This window comes from Glandiceps talaboti, chromosome 22 (genome assembly GCF_964340395.1).
Source record: "Glandiceps talaboti chromosome 22, keGlaTala1.1, whole genome shotgun sequence".
NCBI lineage: Eukaryota > Metazoa > Hemichordata > Enteropneusta > Spengelidae > Glandiceps > Glandiceps talaboti.
Window position 1 is genome coordinate 8952822 of NC_135570.1, and position 26470 is coordinate 8979291.

Sequence of the window (26470 nt, forward strand, 5' to 3'; positions counted from 1 at the left end):
CACAAGTTTTCAAGGTAAAAACAGCTAATGCAAGGCTCACTTTTCCGTAAACATGTCACTGAGAAAAATCAAATGAGAAACGCTACATTTATATGAACAATACTGAAATCACAATAACAAATTAAAAATAGTGCAATTGCAACACATCAATTATGCAAGCTAAGACAATAATATGGAATAATGAGTCACCAAAGTGAATTTGTTATTCGTATTTTGGTCAAAGTATTTTTATGTGTTGTTTCTTGCTAAAACAAGGGTACATGATACGAGTGTTAATAACCATATAGATAATACGTTCAACGAAAGGACAAATTGAGATATGGAATTCCTGAACGTGTGTTGAAGTCATCAAAGTCTGTTAACGTTGAGGCCATATTGTAGGTCTTCCTAATAAGTATTAACACGTAACTCGTTCAACAAATCAGATACCTTAAGATTTTGTTAGATGTGCTCGAGAAATGTCGTTGATTCCTTTTTAAAGTTAGACTACCATAGCCGTCTGTCTGTCTGTCTGTCTGTCTGTCTGTCTGTCTGTCTGTCTGTCTGTCTGTCTGTCTGTCTGTCTGTCTGTCTGCCTGTCTGTCTGTCTGTCTGTATGTGTGTCTGTGTGTATGTGTGTGTAAGTATGTAAGTATGTATGTATGTATGTATGTATGTATGTATGTATGTATGTATGTATGTATGTAGTATGGATGGATGGATGGATGTCATTGCGTGTATGTGTCAGCAGTGATAAGACTGATGCGTTATGATATTACAGTGATGGGATGTGGCAGTGGTGTGATGCCAAAATGACAAAATAATGCAATGTTTAAATAATACAGTGAGTCAAAGTAAAATGTGACCCTCCCCTAAACCCATTTCGTAAATATGTCCCTTCCCACAGAACCGATTTGTAAAATGTGAGCCTCATATTCCACAGACTTTGCCCTTGACCCTTGTAATTTTGAAGACCCCTAACCCAATTGACCCGTGTCACTATTTCGAACCCCCCAGGCATACACATTAATTAAACATTGTTTGTCGTCAAGTTCTACTGTTTTAAGCTAACATACTCATTCTATAATCAATATTCTAGTACAGCGGGACACCTTCAGGGATGAGGCCCTCAACGCCCACAATGTTTACCGATCAAAACATGGCGTTCCTTCGCTCAAAATGACCAAGAAATTGAACAAATATGCTCAGAAGTGGGCCGATAAGCTTGCTAAGTCTGGAAAGCTAGAGCCTAGAAAAAATCGAAAATATGGAGAATGTATATCGTGGAAACGAAGTCAGCAAGGAATGGCAGGTAAGGAGTTACATTTGCTGTGATTTGTGTAAAGATCCTATTTTTTCTCACCCTTCGTATAGAATGTCGTAAAATACTATCTCACCCTTCGTATAAAATGTCGTAATATAGTCTCACCCTTGGTATAGAATGCCCTAAAATACTATCTCACCCTTCGTATAGAATGTCCTAAACTACTATCTCACCCTTCGTATAGAATGTCCTAAAATACTATCTCACGGGGCCCTTCGTATAGAATGTCCCAAAATACTATCTCACCCTTAGTATAGAATGTCCTAAAATATTATCCCACCCTTCGTATAGAATGTCGTATATATATCTCACCCTTCGTATAATATGTAGTAAAATACTATCCCTTAGCTAACGTTCAACAATAACTCAATTGTAACTTTCAAACAACAATAGACATTTGTGTGAAAAATTTCATATCAAGCTTAAGACACGTTTAAAATATATTGTACTATATAATGCATCGTCTGAAGATTATTTAAATACATCATACATGGAGATGGTGTTTCATAGAGCCTGTGTGAAAATGATTTGTTAAAACAAAAGAATGTAAACAACAGGAGAAAATCTAGAAGTGGCAGCACACGGAAGAGATGTAAACTAACATATGATGGACTTTCGCCAAATGTATTTTGTATGTTATGATTTCAAGTACGGAATACGCCTAACAATTTGTCTACTTCCCTTCAATTTAATGTGTTTCAGTCGAGTGAGTTGTTCAATATGGTATACTCCCTCAGGTAAACTTGTCACAAAGCACGTCAATTTCTTTAGGATAATGTACTGGTCTGGGATTTAGTGAGCTACTAGATGAGGTATGCCTGTCACAAAGTGTGTGACTTGGACAACAAACTGACATTTCACGAGTTGTTCAGTGTAGTATACCTCTTTTTAGTGTTAGTGTATACATGTATAGGGTTGATATACAGTATTTCTTATTTATAGGTCAAGAGGCAGTCGAAACACTTTACAACGAAGTCAGTAATTATAGTTGGAACAGGCCTGGATATTCCTCTGGAACGGGTAAGTTTTAGTATTAACAATTCCCAGTATAGTCTAGTTTAGTTTAGTTTAGTTTAGTTTAGTCTAGTTTAGTCTAGTTTAGTCTAGTTTAGTTTAGTTTAGTTTAGTTTAGTTTAGTTTAGTTTAATTATTTTAGTTTAGTTTAGTTTAGTTTAGTTTAGTTAAGTTTAGTTTAGTTTAGTTTAGTTTAGTTTAGTTTAGTTTAGTTTAGTTTAGTTTAGTTTAGTTTAGTTTAGTTTAGTTTAGTTTAGTTTAGTTTAGTTTAGTTTAGTTTAGTTTAGTTTAGTTTAGTTTAGTTTAGTTTAGTTTAGTTTAGTTTAGTTTACAAAAAAGTGATTCCGCTATAAAATGAGAATGAGTACTGGTTTAGAGAATTTCGTCACGTTTGAAAGAACCTAATTCGGACCCCTCCCGAAAAAAAAATAACAACAACTAACAATCACACAGTGAGAAAAGAACACATACAATAATAAAGTAGCAAAACAAAAGAACAACAATCACCAGTTACAACCAATTTCAGTTAACCCTTGCCGAATTAGTATGATTGCGACAAAAATGTATTTTTATCTTGTTTCATACAACATCGGTAGAAAGGGACTACACTTTCAGACACACTGACTTTTTACAAATGAAAACATAATGCAAATAATTGTAACACATTGTTATCATTGAAGTCAAGGACTATGTATACATAGTATATATTACATAGTCCATGGGATGCAATGTGCAGTAACAGTGTATCAAATTAGTTGTGTGTTTTGTTTTCAAATATTTCATGAACCAAGATGAAAATATATTTGCGACACACCTTCGGCGTGGTTGAGTGAACTTAGTTGTAAACCATATAATCTATCACTATCACTATTTCTGTCTCAAAACACACGTTCCATTCCCATAAGTTGTTAATAAATATATACCTTTTAAGATTAATTTTTATTTTCATCTGCCATTTACCTGTACACAACAAAATATGTCTGCGACAAAAAGAATAGTTTTATTTTTAAAAAGTTATTGAAACTTGAAGAAACCATGTGCTATTAGAATTAAGTTGTAATATATCACGAGCACCGTACACTCGCAGCCCCCCCCCCCCCTCCCCGAAAAACTGGTAATAATTCACTACTTATAATTATAACTTCACAATAAAGTATCCCTTTCGTCTATGAAAATGAAATTTAATACAATTATTGACATTTATATTATATCCAGAGCTAGGTGATATTAGTTTGGCTTATTTCTCAATATTCTCCAACACCTTAATTATGTATGTGTGTTCATTAATTACAGGTCACTTTACTCAAGTGGTTTGGAAAGCGAGTCGGGAGCTAGGGGTGGGATATGCTGTTAATCCTAAGGATTCGAAGGATGTCTATGCGGTCTTCAATTATAGTCCTCCGGGAAACGTTAGCGGAAAATACGAAGATAATGTTTTGCCACTGAAAAAGTAAAAATATTGCACGATAGATCAGTTGAATTCAAGACGGCATCAAAGAATATTTGTTTTCGTAAGCTTCCTATTAATTTTTCTACCTACCAATGTCGTTACACCGTCGATAATCGTCGATAATCTTCCTTCACGGGGAGAGGGGAATAAGAAACCTGCAAAATGCTTGATGTTTACTTTAAAGTAACGACAAGACGTAGTGCAAGTGATACGCAAGAGATAGAGCAAATGAAATATACAACGAAAATGACACAATGAAAATCAACCGTGATGCAATTTTGAAAGGAAAAGAGCTGAACTGTGGTTTCAGAGATAATGAAAAAACGTTACATTATGAACCTTGGTTAAAATATACCTAGTGTGACTCCCATTTCCCTTCACGGGCTCCACCTCCAAAAAAATGCATGATATGTTTAATGTCACTATGGAAATTTCCACAGATATATTGAAATACTTCATAGTTTGATTATTGACTTAATTTCAACACAGACAAGTAAGAAACTTAGTTACTTGTCTGTAAGAAACTTACTTGTCTGTGATTTCAAGTTCAAGTTTTCAACAGTTATCATATTTAGCTATAAAAGAACGCATATTGTCATTGCCCTTCTGCCAGTCGATTGATCTTCATTGTAACAATGGTATGTTTTATGCATTGATAATTATAATGCGCCACAACCACAAAGTGTTTTGGATAAATGATTATTTGTTATAGATAACAGAACTGTCTGCACCATAGACAAACATGGTATTTTGTGATGAAAATATAGTGACCCAGGCAGCTAGTTAAACCTGTCTGACATTTGACGTTCAGTGTTTTGGAAACATTGAAAGCAGCGAAAAAAAGTAATTTTTTAATGGAATGTATTTTTGTCCATCAAATTTGTAAATGTCTTGCCAAAATGTTTATATAAGGAGATGCAGCTTTTGATCGGTTTGAAAATATGACGCAATAGTGTAGTGCGCCCTCAAGTCAAAGGCTACTGGTTGTTCGAATGTTTACAATTAATAAAAGTATTGTTTCCATCAAGGTGAAGTTTCGCTTTATCATTGTAACAGTTTCGATATTAACAAAGTTAATTATTACGGTTGGTGACGTACGTATATACGATCATAAGGATACAAACAACTCTGTAAGAATTGAGAGAACACAGCTGATCATACACTATCACGTTAAGTACGTCATGTTAGTTTTTGGTTTTATAACTTTCGTTGTTATTTTTTGTTCAGTTATTATGCATTCTATTGGACAATGATCGGACAGTGATGTATTTAGTGTTTGGTTGAATAAAAGTTTCGATCCTTTAGCTGAACGAACAAATGCAATACAATGCAAAAAATGCACTCTTTATGTACCCCAACGGCCGTCCATAAACTAACTAAGGATTTCACACGTAATAATGTCTTCATTTTTTCAAAAAAAAACCAACAGAGATCTTGACGGATGACAGATACTATTGACATAGCCTTTGTGATTATCGAGGGCAATCTCCCTTTCAGTGTCTCGTTGACACCATTATTCCAAGCCTCCTACTTGCACATGTACGTCCACATGACAAGCTAGCTTTAAGTATTGTGTATTGTTCAATGCGTAGAATGAAGTCTGTTTATACTTAGTTGGTGTGCAAAATAGCTTCTTCCCCAGCAACTGCGTCCAGTTTCTGTTAACTAGACTTTTTCGACAGCAACTGGGTAGTTCTACAAGAATTGAGTGCGTTTGTGAAACTTTTGGGTGAAAACCAACAGATCAAAACGTAAGTTATGTTTTAATTCAATTGATATTTTCCCTTCACAGGAAAGACAGACATCGATATATTGAGTGAAATGTTCACGGCGTCCTAACCAGCTCTAGATCAATATAGCTCACCAATACTCAAGAGTAATTTATAGGAAATATTAAAGTTGATAGAACGAATATTGAAACAGTTTAATATGCGACTGGAAACGAAGAAACATTTACCACATTTGCCTTTCAAAGTAGTGTGTGGTTTATTGATCAAAACTTAGTATTTTCTTCAAATACTGTGGAATGTTCGTTATGTAGACAGACGCGCATACATGTAGATAGGCGCACCCTATCTTGAAAGTCATAATATACCGACCACAGTACATAATGCTAATATCTATATTCCTGTTAATTATTAGCTAATGATGAAGTACACACTGCGCGTTCAATATTTTGGGTAACAACGGCATTCTGGGGCCAACGTTCATAAGACTACATGTACTTCCTATGATACCGATATTAATCTATGTGGATAATATGCCTGAAAAATAATTTTACTATCATACACAGGAGCGACGTATTTTTTTGTACAAATAACCACGAGTCGAGTCTTTCACTTTGTATTGTTGCTATGGGAGACACTGTTTGACAGATATTCAATATTAATTATATAGAATGGCATGTTTATTAGTAAGCATGCGTCACTATCCATGAGTAACGAATGACGGACAAAATGAGTCTGTCTGAATGCGTTGTACATTCATAATGATATCATTAAATTTTTTTTTAAAAAAACGCTCGTCGAGGTGTTAGTATGATATTATTCAATATTTCAATACTAAAATTGAGTTTGGGTCGAAATTTTGTGTGAACAAGTTCAAAATTATAAGTTAAGTTTATGAACCTATCCATTAAGAGTTATCATACACACACTTTTTAAAAAATCGGACTGGAGTCGTAAAATAAATAACGGGGACAAAAACATGCCACAAATTTGTAGATTCTAGCCGTGCCTCAGCCGACAAACATGGTTGCCTACCTTTGCTTGTTATAATGTCTGGCATTAAAATAGTAATGTTACGACTTAAGCCTATCGGATGATGCCACTGTTTTCTCTCGGTGCGACTTCTATATTCGGTTGGTATTTCTGATGTACATGTATCAACTACCGTCATGGTAGACAAAAGTAACGACTCGAAGAACAACTGTTTCACGGTTCGTAATATTGTTCATAACCACACAAACGTTTGCCAAACATCGTGGTACTAGTTTCACAAGCTAATCCCTTAGATTACATGTACTTTCTTGAACAAATCGGGAGATTTTTTCTGGTTTATGACATACTGAGTCAAAGGTTAGACTAGTAATCGCTTCCCGTATATTATACGTACTACAATGAAGCGAATAAACTGAGACGGCGACCGGTACGCGGTGTGTAATTGAATTAAAGCGAGCTCCGTTGTTCGACCCCTACCCTGCATTCTATTACGACGCCCAGGATACCTAAGTGCCGCAAAGAAAGATGTTTGACTTAGTGATCTCTGCAAGTCAATGACGTCGCTGATATTGACAAATTTTCAATTGCTGTAGAGAAAGCGGTTTTTCAATGTTGTTTGACTTTCTGTCGCCTGCAAACACACTTTGACTGTAAGCGGCCAAAACCCGCTTAACGAAGTATTTGAGACAAATGGGCTGCACTTGTTCACAACATTGTGATGCATTGTCTCTGTCGATGACATATATTTATCATTGACATAACCGATTGATGAAAACAAATTTTAACAACATGACGTAGAGAGGCTTTTTAATTCCCAATAGGTACAAGCACGTCGGCATATTTCGGGTTACCATAGTATACGATCGAACGCACATGTACAGTGGCTGATCAAGACTTTTTTTACTACGAATTCGTTCTTCATTTGGGGTTCTACCTCTGTGTTATTCTCCCAGTTAGGAATTCGACAGTCGTTCAGATTTGACGGTTTTTGAGCTCCCGCAAGTATACAGGCAACAAAAGTTGACAACCGTATACTGTATATCTTGACAATCACAAGCTGTTGTAAATTTGCAATACCGTCTCAAACCCGTTTTTCATCTTTAGTTGTCACAAGCCGTTCACCATCCGTTTGTCTTTCAAGTTGCTGGAGTGCTGATAGGTAAGGGATACGTGCGAAGTTCATTTCTGTTGTTATCGACGGTAGCGAAGACAACGTGGAAGTATAACAATACTTCATACTCCCAGTAACACCATAGACATCATTGAGTGTATTTGACGACATCCAGGATACACTCCTGGCGGGTTACTGTCAGTGCCACCATATATAGACGGTCTTGAGTGTATTTGAAGACACCCGGGATACAGTCGTCGCGGTTCACTATTGATATCGGTAACCAAGAACATCATGCCTTCTGAAAGCATTAAAACAGGTAAGATTGTGTATCCTTTCAATGTACATTTTTCCCTTCCAAAAATGCGTTTTTTCACTGTAAGAATGACATTTTCCAAAACCTTACTAAAATGACCACGCTCAAATCAAAGTTTAAACAGAAAATATGTATGAATAATACTGTTTCATTGCTTATACTAGAATCATGCTGAATATACGAAGCCGAAACTTCAGCCAACAAAAAAGTGGACATTCTAAAATATAATTAATGTTATGAACAACAGCTTTAAACCGAATCACATATAAGATTGTAACTATAATTATTGTTATTTTGAATCTATGTCCATGGTTACTAAACTATTTAGAAATATTCTACCTCCGACCACGGTTGTTATAGTGTCAAATCTTTATGTTGAATTGATTATGTTTTGAAATGACAAAAGACTAGGCATGAATATGTTTGCTAGGTATTAATAATCTCTCTCTTCTGATTATCTGTGTGTCTATCTCTGCCGCGCTCTGTCTCTGTGTCTATCTCTCCCTCTGTATGTGTTCATCTTTTTCCTTCACCCTCTCTCTGTCTCGTTGTCTCTCTATTTGCCTGCCTGCCTGCCGGTCTGTCTGTCTGACTGTCTGTCTGTCTGTCTGTATCTCTGTGTCTCTGGATGTCTTTGTCTCTCTCTCGTATATTTATGTCCAGTCTCCAAGACGGAAGAAAGAGAGACAGATACACCAAATGGAGACGAAAAGCAAATTAACGAGTATGCTACTGAGGAACTGTCAGGATGCTGCCAAACTTATGTTAGAGCTTGCCAACTACTCGGACTTGTACCATGTAACAACTTCATGGATAGTCTCAGAGAGAAATCTGAACGAATTACACTTAAACATTATAATCTTGGTCCAATCGGAGTAAAAGCAGTTGCTATAGCAATGACAGTAAGTAATGCTGGTGACATCTTTGAAGTTAGATCGATTAAGAGTTTCCATCAACAAATGATTGGCAACAGACTATGAAATATGTGTATGGCAAATAGTATGTTTAGCGTTTGTCTAAATGTACGTAGGTAAATCTACCGCTTTTTTTTCTTTTCATTTTTTGTCACACCGAAGAATTTGTGTTTATACCAGTGCCACTCAACAAAATGAAACCCTGCTATCTACCATTGTAGGAGACAGTTTGAGTACTCGTTATGTCAAGTTTGATTTTAAATTCAGACAACCAACACACGTTTCCACATACTTGTTAGTTGTCATGTGGATATGGATAAACATCGTATTATAGCTTATGCATTTTACCTCTAATCATGTCACTATGTGTTTGCATATCAATAAGACAATTGCTTTAAAACCTTCGTTAACACGCAAGGTGTCATACTCCCTGCGTCCCTGCCCTCTACTTCGGGTTGCAGAGTTGTATGTGCATACGAAAGAGGAATTTGTTGAGTGGGGTAGTCTAAACACCTGAGATGTCCTGAAACGGGTCGAAAGTTGGGGCACAGACGTCTTACATAGCTCAGAGACTTGACTATCTTGCTTGATAGTGTAATTCGCAAGATTAAGCCGTCGAGCAGTCCGTTGAGCCAGATAACTATACTAAGTCTCTGGCCTACGTCTTCCAAGATTCTTGTAAAAGCCGAGTTCAAGGTGTTCCAAATCTGTAAACATATATGTAGAGTGTACACTCGCGCGAAATCTATAGCAAACTAAAGTCTGGATAATTGATAACAATCTTTCTCTGGAGTGGGGGCGCTCAATAAGTAGGCTTCATTATGTACAGATTGTCGACCGTTATCTCTTTATCTCAGATCTCCAGCTAAAAGATCAAAGTAAATCCGACCCGTGACTTTTCTGTGATAGTGGTGAGAACCACAAAATGTCCATTGTTATTATAGAACACACCCCTCATTTCAGAGTACATACTTCTAACCATACCACTGCTTGAATAACGTGATCAATACCTTTAATATGTTCAATTTTGTTTCAATATTGATCGTGATGTGAGCACTAATTATTTCTCTTGGTAAAGTTCACCAATTCATTCATATTGTGGAGGGACTCTATTCAACTCGTCGAGATCAATGTAAACAGTCATCCAATTCACTTTGTTTGTCAAATATTGATGGATGGATTTGGTCAATTCGTCCAGGTAAAAGGTGATCGGATGGAAACGTAGAACAATATCGAAACATGAAAGACAGCAAAAATAACCACCTTATCAAAATAATATTTGACTTTGATTCGTTTGACTTTCCATCACGGTGTCCTATTTCACAGTATACAGTTACACAGGGTAACCTCACTTCTTGGCAAATTTCTCAGTCTAGACCGGACATTGTTTTACTTTACTTTACTTCACTTTAATGTATTTTAGTGCCATGCATTTTCGTTAGGGAAATTCTTCCATTTCTCGATTTGACGACATTTTAAAAAAATGTTTGCATAACTGACAACAATATATATAACTGCCACAATATATAACATATTTGACAGACACACAGAATCAGTCAGTCAGTTAGTCAGTCAGTCAGTCAGTCAAACAAACAGACAGACAGACAGATACGACAGACAGACAGACAGACAGACAGACAGACAGACAGACAGACAGACAGACAGACAGACAGACAGACAGAGGTACAATACCCTTTTGTTTAACAGTAAAATAGTTTTGTTGGATGAGAACTAAAATGGTTCAACACCCCCCCCCCCCCAACTAAAAGAATTACGTTTTTTATCCTACATTGAACTTTTGATTTCATTCCTAACTTGCATGACCACCTTAGTGGTGAAATTGATTTGGAGACGTTATATTTTAAACATGACGGATTAATATTAATACATGTATGTTACCCGAATTGATTCATGTAATGAAGGTGTATGTCAACTAAGATGAACAGTGAGTAAAAGTCACTCACACATTCAAACGCACAATCTATACTCATTTACAAATGTAACTATGAAGATAATTAGACATTCATCTAAAGGGACGTAAACTAGGCAGGCCATCGTCGTAAACCACACCCTCTTTTACGGCACCGTCCAAGACCGCCAGGCACGCGGCAATAACAACCACAGACATTACTTGTGAGTTTCACCTTAACGTCGTAATGGAGTAAAGGTTATTTCAACATTTGTAGAATGAGAAAAAACACGTCAAGCTTGAAGGATTTTTGTTCGAAAATTTCATTTGGAAATGAACTGAAGGCGTCGTGTAGTTCATGAATACATGTGGACCTGTATGTCAAAAATGTCACGTTTTATCGCAGCTTCACATAAATATGTTTACTGAACTTGTCAAGGAATTGAACAAATACAATCTTAGAATGGTTCACTGTTTAAATGTCCTCCATGCAACAATTCGATGGTGACAGCTACTACACAAATATTGACAGCTTGTTTTGTGAAAAGGGCGAGAATTGAAAACTAATAGTTCTGGGCGTTTAATATCATAATAACCATATTGACATAATTGAAATTTATTGCATACGTAAAGTAGAAGTCTGAAAGAAGGAAAGATTGGTGATAAATGTGAGTGCAACAAAAGTGATTTAACATTTGATTTATCGTAGCACGTAGTGCACTCGCAATCACATAACTGTTTTTTATGAACACTTGATCGGTCATTTGTGCTAAGTTAAAATGAGTTTGACAATAGTAATTTGAACCTATAGTTAGAGAGTCGTCCAAATAGTGTGTTGAGAAAGAGAGAGAGAGAGACAGAGGGAGAGAGAAAGACAGAGTCACACAGACAGACAGACAGACAGACAGACAGACAGACAGACAGACAGACAGACAGACAGGCAGACAGACAGGCAGGCAGACAGACAGACAGACAGACAGACAGACAGACAGACAGACAGACAGAGATAGGCAGGCAGGCAGACAGACAGAGACATACAGACAGACAGACAGATGGACGGACTTACGGACGGACAGACAGACAGACAGACAAACAGAGACAGGCAGACAGAGCCAGACAGACAGACAGACAGACAGACAGACAGAGACAGACAGACAGACAGACAGACAGACAGACAGACAGATAGATAGATAGATAGATAGATAGATAGATAGATAGATAGATAGATAGATAGATAGATAGATAGACAGACAGACAGACAGACAGACAGACAGACAGACAGACAGACGAGACATGTACAGCGGGTGAGTAAGAGAAAGTGTGTATGTGTAATACAATACATATATAATTATATATATTTATTCATTTATTATTTTATTATATACACATGTACACTATAATTTCAATTATAATATTTTGCAGATGAACATATGGACGACGTATTTAAATGTTGAAGATAACGCCATCGGGCCAGAGGGTACTAGGCACATTGTTGAAATGTTACAGGAAAATGTCGCCATTCAACGTTTGGTAATTATTTTAATTTGAATATTTCCATAGAAGAGGTAAAATCGTCACTTAAACTTACATATTCAATGTTACCATTGTGTTATCCATTCTCATCAATATATGTCAAAATGGTCCTCGTAAACACATTCAGTGGTACTTGCTTAGACAGCAGAATAAACTCCCTGGACGATGAACATGACGTTGCCGTCAGCTTTTATTGCACATGCGTGTACTTTCTGGTTATTTTTTCAATGTCCTTATTTGAGAAGATATACCATCAATACGATTAATTGCTTCTATCGGCTATGAACACATATACATTATGTAAATTCATTCAGTACCTAAACGAAAAAAAAAACAATTGCGTCGAAAGTCTCCAATGTTTTAAACCTGTATTTGAAAAATATGTTTACCTTGATTATTTGTTTTCGTCTCTTTGTAGAATCTTTCGGAAAACGGTCTCGGATCTGAGGGCGCTAGACTTATATGCGAATATGTGGAAGCTGGCAGTCGTCTTACAAATTTACATCTGAGAGGTAAGTTAGATTTTTATCCAAATTATCAACAAACTTGTTGATTTCTATGTGTACATTATTGATGATATATATTTACTGACTGTTTGTAATAATAACGTCGACACTGACTGGACTTGGAGACATCACCTTGACAGTATCTTGGCAACAATTTTGTCAAGTTTGTGGTTAAAACACTAGATTTTTCATTGCAATTACGATCTGACATGTAGATTTAATAATCAAAAAATGTTTATTAATTCCAGGGAATGGATTCAAAGACTCCGATGCCGCATTCTTTGCCAAACTGTTAAAAGTGAGTACATGTATACCCAACCCTCTAATCGTCGTAAAACACCGTCACTGTCTTCTTTACGGCAGCATTTTTCAGTACATTGACTAATATGTGAATAAGGCTGTCTAATCTATTAGAGTGCGTTGCTAAATCTAAAAAGGAAAAAAATTACATTACTTGAAAATAGCCCCGAAGGGATATTTTGTAATAATGCTTATATGGCTGATGGTAAAAAATTGAGTTTTTTTATTTATATTATTTTTTTTTAATTTCAGAGTCGTACGACTGGAAACCTCAAAGAGATTAATTTAAGTTACAACGAGTTTTCAGAGAAAGGTGGGGTACTTCTTGCCTCAGCCATTGGTAAGCTATAGCAAGTCTTTCAACTTTACGATAGCTTTTATATCAGATTCATCTGGCAGCGAGTTAAATGTGCCAAACGCGAGTGACTGATCTGCAAACACATGGAGTTACTTTCATGATTATTACAGTGATTTTCCCAAATATGAATGTTACAAAAAGTTGGCGACGCACAACCTCGAAAATGAAGAAGAATGAAATGAGCTTTACAGCAGAGCAGTGTTTTTTAGTAAAATTGGTCATTGTTGTCTTACTTTGTTCTTACAGAATCAAATGATACTTTGCTGAAGTTGGATTTAAGTTGGAATCATCTTCGAAGAAAGGGGGCATTGTCAATTTGTAAGGCTCTCAAGGTGAGAGAGAGAGAGAGAGAGAGAGAGAGAGAGAGAGAGAGGAGGGGAGAGAATGGGAATGAGAACGAGTGAGTGAGTGAGTGAGTGAGTGAGTGAGTGAGTGAGTGAGTGAGTGAGTGAGTGAGTGAGTGAGTGAGTGAGTGAGTGAGAAATATAGAAAATGTATTAATGTTAAAGCCAACGGTAAAGATTATGGTTATTTTTTTTAATTGACAAAGCGTGTTCTCAAAAAAATTATCCGTGGTGTAGTATACCGATTATTTCAACAAACAACTTCTAACCAAAGCTTTGTGTTTTAAGATTTTGTGTTTTGCACAAAGCTACATACTACCACTTGTCTAAATCATTGCTTTGTCTATATAATGCTTTTTTGTAAGGTCAACAGTTGCCTCACGTATGTCGACTTGTCTTGGAATGGCTTGGCCGACGAGGGCGCCGTCATCATTGCCGTTGTTATTCGGAAGAACGAAATTCTGACCTATCTCGACATCGGTTTCAACAGAATATCGAAGATTGGTATTGGTAAAATAACAAACGCTTTGAAATACAACCAAACATTACGTATTCTTAAGGTAGGTGAGATCACGTGAGAACATGAAAGCCGACACCGGTCATGGAAATATACACTTTGTAGGGTATCTTTGACGCCCAAGTGCTTATTCCCTTCAATGCAAAACATTTAGGTCTGTCATACATATTAATCGTGAAATCATGAATATATCATTTCGGCTCCCATGATGCAATAGCCAATTGCAAAAATACCCTATAAAGGCACAAGATCAACTTTATGTTACTCTGAAATCACAAGTAATTGTAGGTAATATAAAATCATGAAATGACTCTCCAGAACCCATAGTTTATAAAAATGTCTTTATTTCCTGGAGTAGTATATTCCCGTAACATATTGATTTTTAGAATTGTGTGTGTGTGTGTGTGTGTGTGTGTGTGTGTGTGTGTGTGTGAACTTCAACCAATATAACCGTTCTCAGCTTCAATAGAGGTTGTGAAAAGTCTGTGTACAAACCAACTACAACATACCGGTTAATGACTACGACAAAGGTAAAACGAACATGATTAAAACAAATATAGTGATTGCTATATCTCGATTATCCCTCATGAGGGAATTTGGTTTTACAACAAGATAACGTTGATAAAAAGGATACTACTGCATCCAAAACGAAGTTTAACAAACACAGGAAAGTATCACTTCTGTGTGTTCTGAATGACACGTCATGGTTCTAACTTATAGTGTTCCATTCTTTGAAGTGGACATTAACATTAGAGTAACTAGAGTAAAATGAGTTGCCATTACATTTCCATTTTAATCTCTCCCAAACAAACATGCAGCTGTCTGGGAACACAATCACCCTCTCAGGAGCTGTTGCCATGCTTGTTGCCCTGGAAACCAATGCAGACTCAGCGTTAGACCTGCTTGACCTGGGAGTAAGTACAATAGCGTAATTTGAAAACCGGCATCGTAGTTACTTGTATATCTAAATGAGATACACTGTGTCGGGGCGCCCTCATGCATTGGCCGTAAGTTCCCTGAATTCGACAGAGAAGACCGTTGAGGGCGGAACAAAACGACGTACCTAACAGTCGAGTAACAAATCCGATTTAATGTAAATAAGTATTGATAAGAGCAATACTCGAACAGGAATGTATCTGTAGCTTACAGTATTTGTTATTACGTCTGCCATGCTGTTAAAATGTAAAGTTACTTTTTCCAACTGGGGCTGCGTATTGTTTTTTATGAATTTATATATTAGAATCTTCCCCAATTTTTGGAGGAATATTGATGGCTTTAAACAATTGCAATTGTGGAAATGAAAATTCAAAACTTATAGAACAAAACCTTGAATATCTCTTATTTTAACGTCAGACTTAGACTGTAGACAGTCGTTCGTTGCTACGTTTTATCTAAATCGTCGAAAAAGTCGTCGCCTCCCTAGCACTGGATACTAATGCGAACTGATAGGAACTGTGAGTGTCGACGGCACGTGCCTCCGGCACTCGCTGTTCAATCAGTACGCGGTTATAGTATTGCTCCGGATCGGAGTGAGGCGACAACTTTACTTTTAGATAAAACGTAGCAAAACATTTAAGGCACGAACGACTGTCGACTGTCTACGTCAGACTCGGCACTAAAGGTAGCAGTCACTGTGGCTTGTAATATAATTCTCATAACCTTTTGATAATATGTTTTATCTCCTCAGAACGAAAGTGTGTCGAGGGAATTTGTTGACCACTTGGAAGATTTACAACTTGAAAGACCCAAACTGAAGGTGATACATGGTCCTATGGTGAGAGACATCAATGCAAATCTCACCAATACTGTACCATTTCTCAACCCTGCCAAGGCACTGACTGACTATATCGTGAAAAACCAACTGAGAGCAGGTGACTTGTTTCACAGATTTGACAAGAATCGAGATAACAAAATAAGCAAGTCAGATCTTCGACACGGTTTGAGGGTAAGCTTATTGATTGCTATAACTCTTCTTACATACATACATACATACATGCATGCATGCATGCATGCATGCATACATACATACATACATACATACATACATACATACATACATACATACATACATACATACATACATACATACATAGAAATGTTCGGGTTTTGACCTGGCATTTCTGTGTCTCGCCAATTTTTCCTTTGAAAAAGAATATTTATTCGAAACGCCGGATTTAACAGCTATATATACGGACTGGTTTATTAGTTCCTTGTGCATTTCTTTCTACATACATACATACATACATACATACATACATACATACATACATACATACATACATACATACATACATACATACATAGTATACATACATACATACATACATACATACATACACACACACACACACGCACACATACATACATACATACATACATACATACATACATACATACATACATACATACATACATACATGCATGCATGCATGCATACATACACACACACACATACAATACAATACAATACAATACAATACAGTACAATACAATACAATACAATACAATACACTTCGATACGATACGATACGATACGATACGATCCGATCCGATACGATACGATACGATACGATACGATACGATATGATATGATATATTACAATATAATATAATATTCTTAAGAATATAACATATTACAACATAATATTTATACTATTTTTTGTTTAGGAAATTGACCTGCCTATGAGTGCTGCCGAGAGGAAAGTGTTGTATAACGACCTTGATCGACATGACAAAGGTTATATTGACTATAGGTATGTCTTATTACCTTTCTTGTGTTCAGTGCATATACAAAATTATCATGTTTCAAATCTTTAGTTGTTTGAAATATTGATAACATACCAAAGAGGCGTGGAGTCATGATGGTCAAGTGGTTAGAGTGGCTGACTTGGATTGAATTTCATTTCATTTCAGTTAGCCCCCCCCCCCTCCCCACCACAATCTAAGGGAAAATACTTACCGAACAGTACAACACACTATAGAAAACTTCCATTATACTCTCATGTCACGTAATAACAATTCCGTAATAATCAACTTGGCAATGTTTGTGTACAAATCTTTCATGTTAAGAAAAGAATGTATTTAACTATTTTTTTCTCATTCATCTTTGTATTGTTATTTTTCTTTTTCTGTCTCTATGCTGTAACCATTTGTTTTTGCTCGTTTTGTTTTGAAAATGTGCGATTTGAGTTGGTGGCCTTTAAGGTAGGAGGTGTCAAATTCGAATAACGTCAACGACGCAACTTTCGGCGCAGACTGAAACGGGCGCTCTCTTGTCAACATTCGAACGCGAAACAAACCCGTGTTTGGAAAGTGAAGTGAAGTGTTATATATCAAAATATATCAACACCACGCCCAGTGTCTGATGCTAGAATTTCATCTCCCATTCTACTAAATGTCATCGTTTAAGGCGGGTTGAGGTAGCATGGTGGCATGCTAAGGAGTTACCAGACTAGAACACCAACAAGGGAAAAACCATTTAAAACATTGATTCGGAACTTCTAACTACATCGAGGCAATAAAAGGGGCTGATAGTACACCGAATTTGCGAACTATTGCACGATTAACTTTAACGTCTGAATACATCCAAAAATTTCTACCTGAGATACCCTTGGGTCATCATGTCTGCTTCTACACAAGTCATCCAAGTTAAGTACTTTCCCCGGCCCCCCTACAAACAAGCGAAAACATTTTTTTTTAATTTTCTCCTTAGTTGCTTTGATTTCGACTACTCGAAATGAAACTGACATGACTAGTTGTGAACAATAGACAGTAAAAAAAAATACTCCTTCTTCACTGGGCTACGACCGTACGACGGGTCGTGGACAATAGACGGTGTCAAAAATTGTGATGTAGTTAATTGTTGTAAATCTACTTATTTTGACCCGAAACAATATGTGTAGATACAAGAAATGGTCATTATCTTGAAAACAAAGGTGGTGATATAGTATTTTCTTTGTATTTTTACATATTCAAATATCACTGCTTAGATATGAAAAGTATAAGAAAAATCTATCGACTTTTTTTGAATATGACACCTCCCCCTTAAGAGCAATACATTTATAATATAGCAAATTTGGAACTGTGCCATCATATGAATTTAACATTTTTAAGTATTTTGCAATGACAGTGACTTCGTTGGAACTATACAACAGCTCGTAAGTGAAGAAAGAAGACGGCGTGTCAAGTTAGCTATACGTACGACACTCATCGCCAGCAGGTTTACTACAATGATGAACCGAAAAAGGGCGGAACATAACTCAGAAGACCGTGGTACAAAGAATATAGAAGAGGGTCCAGCCAATACAAATGATGTCTAGTTTAAGTTCAATAAACTTTCATCGATTTCCGACGTGAAATGTCCGACGAAACAGGGACGGTGAAGATCATTCTTCTGAAGGGAAACAGATCAAATGAGAATTTACAAAAGACGCTGGTCCGAAGACGAGACCGTAATTATACAGCTTCAAAAATTTAAACTATCGTATAGGGTCTCGTGTGACTTTCATGGAGAGACTTGTTGAAATATGCTAATGAGCGCACGCACACAGGACAAGAGATGTCTCGTCATGATCATGGGTCATCAGTAGATTGGGAGCTAATTCTAGTATAAGCAGGACTGCCAAAGATCTACTTAACAAGATTGTACATTTGTAAATGTAATATATTATATGGAATGTTGGTATTTTAGGTTAATATTCACTAACTTTAAAAGTTACAGCCTTTGTTTGTCTTCCTGATTAGGAACAAAATCATCTTTTACAGAATTATCAATATGTTATTTATAAAGGACTGAATATTATATTCAATGTATTTGTGTAAGATATCAATTATAAACATTCAATATTTGATATTCTATCATTTTTGGGGTGGTCAGGACTTCAGTTATATATACAGTAATCAAATGGTCACATGACCGCTATTTGAAAGGTCTTGAAGAGGTCAGCTCAATATGAAAAGATTTTTCTTAAACGTATTGTTAGTGGAACTTGTGTCAATGGTGAATTATTACAAGTATGTAAACATATGTCTATAAGCAGAAAGGTGTGTTGATTACCATGGAAGATTGTTGTTTCTTTCGTTTGTTTTTAGGGGAGGGAGTCGAGGGGACTAAGTATTGGCAAGAATTGCCGACATGAGTTTTGAAAGTTTCAAAGCACTGATCACGTTGCAAGTTGCTTGCATAATGTTAGAAAGGTGATATTGGGAAAGAAAACCAATACTTTTATTAGCATGTAAATTGAGTACCTTTACTGTGGCTGTGTCAAGGACGTGACGGGGGAGATTACAGTTTATAAATTACAATGCTTTTGGGACCAGACGTTACCATGTAGTCTCACGTCTAGTCATATATAACATGAAATACCTTGACCCATGACCCTCTTCTATGAATTTCAAATTCAATTATGTTTGTCGGATACACCAACACCTTTATGAAGACAGCCATACAGACATCTTTTACAACCATGCAGACAGCTTTTACAGCCATGCAGACATCATTTATACTTTAACTTCTCACTGCAGTCATAAAATTAAGATAATTAGAATATTTTTGAGTGACACAAGCTGAGTTTTTAAGAGACTTAATTCAAGACTTTGTAGCAAAGTGTCTGACAAAGGTACAATATTCATCCAATGTCTATAGGGCAGCAATAGTTGCTTCAGTAAGTAGAATGAATCTGATGTAAATAACTTTTGGATGTGTAACTGTAAGTAATAAAATTGTTTATGGCTGACTCACACATCCCGAACAGCAAGTACCACCTATTTTAATCTTTACAAATGCAAAAAGACCACATTTGTGGCAAAATTGGCCATGTCACCATGGCAGTTTTAATGTCCAACAATATCTCAGAAAATACAACAGCAAAGACTTTCCTCACCCAGAAAATTCCCTTATTTGGTAGGATAATCACTATCAGCCAACCCCCTTTACAATAATCAGATAAGGTCAAAGGTTACAGTTGGCCAAAGATCAGGTTGAAAGGATGGTAATTTACTGTTTCAGGTCAAAGGTCACTGAAACACAGTTGTACAAATTAGACCTATGTATGACCATGGATGTCTCACTAATACATCCATGGTATGACAAAGTTCAAGATACTTCTGACTTTATATTGGTTAGGAAATGTTTAACCCTTAGGTACCTGCTGTTTAGATATGCATCACTAATCTCAGTCTTAACGACCTTTTCGACATGCTTCGCTTCCAGACATGCCATTTATTAAATGTATGAGTTCAAGGTATAACACATGTTACTTTACCGTGTTAACGTCATTTTCTTGTGTATTTTTTGTTTGATCGAATACATATGTTTGTAAACACCAATTACATAAATAAAAGTCAAATATTTTTAGAGTTAAATTTGTATTATGGTGTGAAGTGGTCTTGTTTTGCGTGCGTTCGTTCCTGCGCGCGCGCGTGTGTACAATGTGTGTGTATGTGTGTGTGTGTGTGTGTGAAGTTATTATGTTTCAATTTTTTTGGAAAGAATAAGACACAAATAATAGCCCATTGAAATGGGAGAGACGTGTAGAGAGGGGTAGCGACCCAACAGAAAAGAAACATGATTTACAAGCAAGACTTGTACCTGTGGATAGAACGAGTAATGGCTGTTAAAACTTCCATCGTATCAAACCAACTATTTTACTCTGAACTCATTATCGTTTCCAGATAAAATATCAATGTATTATCATAGATTCATATGCTTCTTTGATTTCGCAATGGTGTTTATTTTTTGCAAGTCAAAACTTAAACGTACGTTCGAAAATCTCTCCCAAACTGATGTTACTATGACTACCACAAAAGAAAATGCATTATCGTAGGCGGTCAAATGTTTAATCTGTGGCGTCGCGTGACCCCATTTGAGGACAAAGATTGCGCTTATAAAAAGTCACGTGACCCTCCTTGAGTTGTTCACTTTGCATCCAACAAACTTAGCGATCACCAGTAGCGGTTCGTTATTCCTCGGCCAGATCAGTCAAATCAACATTATGCCTTCGTATAAGTTTTATTATTTTGACGGACGTGGGAGAGGAGAGGTGGTTCGTCTGATTTTAGCTGCTGCAGGCATTTCTTATCAGGATATTCGTATCGACGAAGACAACGCATGGCCGGCGGAAAAGGCAACGGGAAGTAAGTATTGGGATTTCAATTTTTTTTGTATTGAGTTTGTTTTAATATTCTGTACAAGGAAGTAGGCAGGTTTCGTTTTCAATAAACTAATAGGGCATTATACTACTTCGACCGAAAAATGCACGATTCCTTAAACACAGTTTAAGCCAAAGTTTGTGTAAATTTATATATTACCAAAGTCCAAAGACATGCTAATGACTAATCATATCACACTATGAATTGATGACGTCATTGTAGGCTTATATTAGATTGCTACATTGAAAATGTTGAATACTATATCCTCGCTACAATCCTATCTTCAGTGAGACGTTCTCCACTCAGTCTGATACTACGTATTACCCTCGCTATGCTAATGTGACATTTGAAAATGACCTAACCACAATGTTGATAATATGTAGGCCAATACGTGTTGTAAAATTGCTAGACGTGTTCATGTTCAATATGCTTAAAACCGTTGCCCCCTTTCTGGTAAGGAATGTTACACAACTTTAATTTGAACGCGAGTTCAAAATTGGTGCTTAACTAAAAGTTGTTATCGACAGTACTACTAGAGCCTGTTGCATATTGATGGTGGTATTGCAATATTTATACTCCGGTTCTCCCGGATGTTACCCTCTAGCCACATTCCCATGTGAAAATCAAACAAATACTAGTAAGTGCACAGCTACATAGGAAACAACTTGATCAAATGCTAATCCAGACCACTACAATAAAAATAGCTTAAATGGTTTGAGGATTAAGATAATACTCATTATTATTTGTGTATGCTTGCATGTCAATATTAGTATTTGTGCGCGCGCGCGTGTGCATGTGTGTGTGTGTGTGTTTATGCATATACAAGTACATTTACACATTCCAAACATTCCTCTTCATTCAGCCAATTGCAATGAACATACGACCCAGACGACCTTGTCACTACGAGTCACTAGACGAGTATTGACAAAAACCCTTAGGTCACGAGTATTTTTTAGCCAAATGAAGAACAAAAATGAAGAACAAATATTGAGAAATAGTATAATTATACCTCCTCAAACATAATTTATGTACACGGTTTGTGGTGACGTACAATGACCAATGCATATAATCCACATTTTCTGTTCAAAGGCAATAATTTGGCTTGTGCGTGGTATAGGGATATACAAACGAATTTATGACTTTGTTGTCATTATTCTCACTATTGTAATTCTGTATGATCTCTGTCTAAACAATACCCCTAAAGGTTGACCAGACGTAACTAATCTACATTGGTTTGTACATTTGGCACATATTCAGTTACTTTCTGTACAATCACATACATATGCTTGCTGTATTTAATTAATTTGGTTCCATTCTGGCAACATAGGAATGGCAATAATTATTAGAATAACGAAACATTCTACAAATCCAGTTTTGTCTTAAACACTTGTATAACTAGTTCCTGTATGCGTTTATTCGTCGTGGCATATTTCAACCTTTCTTCTCAGAATATGCATTTGGTCAATTACCTACCATGGAGATCGATGGTGTGATGATTGCCCAATCAAGAGCCATCGGTCGATACATCGCATCTCAACATGGTAAGTTATTACAGTAGTAATACTGATATAGGGTCATTGCGTGCCTAGGCTAGCGGCCCACATGCAAAGGGTCTACAAACTAGGAAAAATGCACGTCTTCGCATAGATACTAGTTAGTAAAAGTGAGAAAAATATATTACACTTTATTTACTTTGGAGGTTCTCAGCTACACAGGCATAGGTTTAGATGGTCAGCTTAAAATTCAATGTTTACCACACACAGTGTACACAACAAACCCAATTAGAATAATGTCACTGTAAACTTGAATATGACGCAAATGACGTCATCGTGCTAATTTTATCAGTTTTATGAAACTTAACACGATAATGATACACTTATTTCTCTCATCTACACATGAGCTCCCAATGGTGTGAAAGCAGATGTTAAATCTTTCTATTTCATTATACGGAAAAGTTGTAAATCACATTGCAGAGAACAAAATGATATTCAGTGCGCATGCTTTCAGGGAGAAAAGTCCACTGTATTTAAAAGAGTCAGTACATTTTATATTTCCTCCTACTAGGTTTGACTGGAAAGACAGCAGAAGATAATCTCAAGATTGATAGTATTGCAGACACAATGGAAGATCTGTTTGCTGGGTGGGCAGAGATTATTTTTAAAATTGAAGATGAAACAAAGAAGGCAAGTATATTTGCGCAATTGAACAAAATCAGATTTTAATGTATAAAGTACTGACTTTGTTTCTATCAGTTTTGTAACACTTATAGGGGGTTGCTGTGAACAAGTTTCCTCGACTGGAGGTGACTCTAATCTTCACCCTACTTAAACAAAGATGAACAGTTTAAGTCAGCCCAGAGGTGGGTTAAGTTAGACCAAGTGCAAGAAGGTTGTTAGGACTGACATCGTTAGTAGTACTTAGCTGCAAAGGGGAGAGTTTACAAGGTCAAAGTTCAGGGTAACTGCTACATGATTGGAACAAACGAAGTATATGCTAATATTCGATGGTTTTGGTCTGTGATTTAAGTCGACATAGGGTCAGGTACAAATACAATGTGAATGGGGCCCTAAAACCAGTTTATGAATTCTACGACTTTTGTTGCCTTAGAGTCGAAACTCACATTTGTAGCCTGAACATAATAAATGTCTTTATGTTCACGAACTACTTATCGGAAATATCCAGACGACTACTTCAAGGTAAGTAAATACATCATGAATTGAATGACACGGTTCCAAATTTTCACAACACTTTTGTAAATGGGAAATGATGTCCTAGGATATGCTTTTCCTCTCTCTCTCTCTCTCTCTCTCTCTCTCTCTCTCTCTCTCTCTCTCTCTCTCTCTCTCTCTCTCTCTCTCTCTCTCTCTCTCTCTCTCTCTCTCTCTCTCTCTCTCTCTCTCTCTCTCTCTCTCTCTCTCTCTCTCTCTCTCTCTCTCTCTCTCTCTCTCTCTCTCTCTCTCTCTCTCTCTCTCTCTCTCTCTCTCTCTCTCTCTCTCTCTCTCTCTCTCTCTCTCTCTCTCTCTCTCTCTCTCTCTCTCTCTCTCTCTCTCTCTCTCTCTCTCTCTCTCTCTCTCTCTCATTCATATCAATGTGTCACAAAAGTGGGAAGATTATTACTATTTCATATCCTTTTCCAGGCTGAAGCCCAGAAAGCATATGAAAGTGAATTTGTTCCAAATGTTTTGGGACACTTAGAAAAGATTCTCAAGTCAAATAAGGGAGGAGACGGTTATCTAGTCACAGATGGGGTAAGTACTGTATAATGTAAAAAATAGTAACTTGACTCTAACAAGTTGTTTACTTCTACTTTTCATTTTTGTATCCCAAGTATTGAGAAGTCAATGCCAATTTTATACACTGGACCTTGGTACAAAACGTCTGTATGTTGCTAAATTATTAATATAGCCAAGGTGACCTCTGACCGAACGAAAATCAGTTGCGATGCATTGTGTATAGCTAGACTACAGATAGTTTAGGATAGCATACATTCAATCGGTTCATGTGCAGTGCACCTGCCACCTATGACATACCTGAACATATTGCTTTTCAAACCGCTATCAAAGGATGTCAATAACTATACAGCCCATTTCATCTTAGTGTTCACTGACTGTTTGATACAACGATGCAGGAACCAATAAGAAAGTGTACATGCTACACTTTGAGATAGCAAGATGGAATGAATGGGGCTTCATGCTACATTTTGTCTAAATGAAGTTAATTAAAGTGTTACCATGCAGACAAAAATGCAGACATCAAAACATTAGCACATGTGTGTCTGCGTCTAGCTGCAGAGCATTTAAAATTATTTATTTCATTTGGATGAAATGTTGCACGAAAGTACGATGTTGCTGCTTTGAAGTGTAGAACGTGCTGTTTTTGTGTGGTTGTATCAAACAGAGCAAGTGAATACTAACATGAAAGGGGCAATACACATCGACTTAAAAAATATGTTTAGCACTAATGAAGTCTAATAACCTTAATTTTTAATGGTATGTACTACAACATATATCGATCCGATTCATGTCACATTTTTATAACTATTAGCTATCACTTTCTTACAGTTGACATGGGCTGATTTAGCCTTCTACAGTCAGATAGAAAATAATATCAACATGAATGCAAAGGTGTTGGACAACTACCCCAAATTAAAAGCGTTATACGGACGGATAGCAGCGCTTCCAAAAATAGCTGCTTGGCTTAAGAAGCGACCAAACACCGATTGGTAACTGTCGAAGCATTTCTTCGAGGAAAATGTATTAATAATGATCAAAGAATAAAGAATCAGACAGGAAAAACCTTATTTAACAACACAAAGAAAGGTTAAGTTTCCATTAATGCATAGCGCTTTAAGCATAGTAAAGAAAATAGCAGAGATATATGAAAGAAACCATGCAAAGAGATTTGAAATTGTAATTTTGTTTGAACTGGTCAAACTGCATAAGTGTGTTGGACATGCATAGGTTATTTTAATGTGTTCTAAATGACAGCATTCAAAAAAATGTTGCCCTTGTTTTCAGTGTATTGAATGACGAAAATACTGACAGAGAAAACATTTTACCTACCAGTATACACATAGGATACAGTCCATAGACAATGTTACTATCGCTTGCATTGTTTTGCAATAAAGTATTATATATCTAGTATATTAGACGTTACTGGTTATATCAGCTCTCTCTTCTGTCTCCCCCCTCTATGTATGTATGTATGTATGTATGTGTGTATGTATGTATGTATGTATGTATGGCTCCTGGGATACACGGGCGGGTAATGGGTACGTATGTACCCTGGTGGACAAACATTACAACCACAAACTCTACAAAAGTTCAAAAAGTAGCTATAGGGTCAAAGGTCTACATTTTAGACAGAAACAGGGGGTAAATCGGGGTCGGGCTGAAATGTAGACATTTGACCCCTACTTTTTTTTAACTTTTGTAGAGTTTGTGGTTGTAAATTTTGTCCATCAGGGTACATATACATGTATACTCATTACCCGGCCACGCAAGTACCCTCCTGGGGGGGGGGGGGT

The 26470-nt window shown here is 36.6% G+C and overlaps 3 protein-coding genes across 5 annotated transcripts in view; all 3 read left to right on the forward strand.

Annotated features, from left to right (window-relative positions):
- LOC144452197 (Golgi-associated plant pathogenesis-related protein 1-like) overlaps positions 1-5021 on the forward strand; it is a 5343-nt gene extending 322 nt beyond the window's left edge. Inside the window, exons 2-4 of the mRNA XM_078143245.1 lie at positions 1079-1291; positions 2246-2323; positions 3611-5021. Coding sequence (XP_077999371.1) covers positions 1079-1291; positions 2246-2323; positions 3611-3771 — 452 coding nt within the window. The 3' untranslated portion in view covers positions 3772-5021. The remainder of the gene's footprint in view (positions 1-1078; positions 1292-2245; positions 2324-3610) is intronic.
- A 465-nt stretch (positions 5022-5486) lies between these two features.
- LOC144452041 (uncharacterized) lies at positions 5487-20612 on the forward strand. 3 transcript variants are annotated; one of them, XM_078143044.1, is made up of 13 exons: positions 5487-5518; positions 7629-7917; positions 8578-8816; positions 12160-12267; positions 12689-12782; positions 13025-13074; positions 13329-13416; positions 13681-13766; positions 14144-14338; positions 15114-15209; positions 15983-16240; positions 16963-17048; positions 18425-20612. In XM_078143044.1, the coding sequence occupies exons 2-13, from the start codon at positions 7893-7895 to the stop codon at positions 18612-18614; spliced, it is 1515 nt and encodes a 504-aa protein (XP_077999170.1). In that variant the 5' UTR covers positions 5487-5518; positions 7629-7892; the 3' UTR covers positions 18615-20612. The 3 variants fall into 3 exon arrangements, with proteins under 3 accessions (XP_077999170.1, XP_077999169.1, XP_077999171.1); XM_078143043.1 differs by lacking the exon at positions 5487-5518 and having other exon boundaries at positions 7405-7917; XM_078143045.1 differs by lacking the exons at positions 5487-5518; positions 8578-8816 and having other exon boundaries at positions 7405-7917.
- Positions 20613-21219: 607 nt separating this feature from the next.
- On the forward strand, positions 21220-26025 carry LOC144452122 (S-crystallin SL11-like). The gene is made up of 5 exons (XM_078143144.1): positions 21220-21429; positions 22893-22985; positions 23509-23627; positions 24582-24692; positions 25506-26025. The coding sequence occupies exons 1-5, from the start codon at positions 21288-21290 to the stop codon at positions 25668-25670; spliced, it is 630 nt and encodes a 209-aa protein (XP_077999270.1). The 5' UTR covers positions 21220-21287; the 3' UTR covers positions 25671-26025.
- Positions 26026-26470: the final 445 nt, after the last annotated feature.

Coding starts and splice junctions, on each gene's coding strand:
- LOC144452122 (XM_078143144.1), top strand. CDS start 21,288: ATGCCTTCGTATAAGTTTTATTATTTTGACGGACGTGGGAGAGGAGAG. Junction 23,628..24,581: donor TTGAAGATGAAACAAAGAAG/GCAAGTATATTT, acceptor ATCCTTTTCCAG/GCTGAAGCCCAGAAAGCATA. Junction 24,693..25,505: donor GTTATCTAGTCACAGATGGG/GTAAGTACTGTA, acceptor ACTTTCTTACAG/TTGACATGGGCTGATTTAGC.
- LOC144452041 (XM_078143044.1), top strand. CDS start 7,893: ATGCCTTCTGAAAGCATTAAAACAG. Junction 7,918..8,577: donor TTCTGAAAGCATTAAAACAG/GTAAGATTGTGT, acceptor ATTTATGTCCAG/TCTCCAAGACGGAAGAAAGA. Junction 13,767..14,143: donor CAATTTGTAAGGCTCTCAAG/GTGAGAGAGAGA, acceptor CTTTTTTGTAAG/GTCAACAGTTGCCTCACGTA.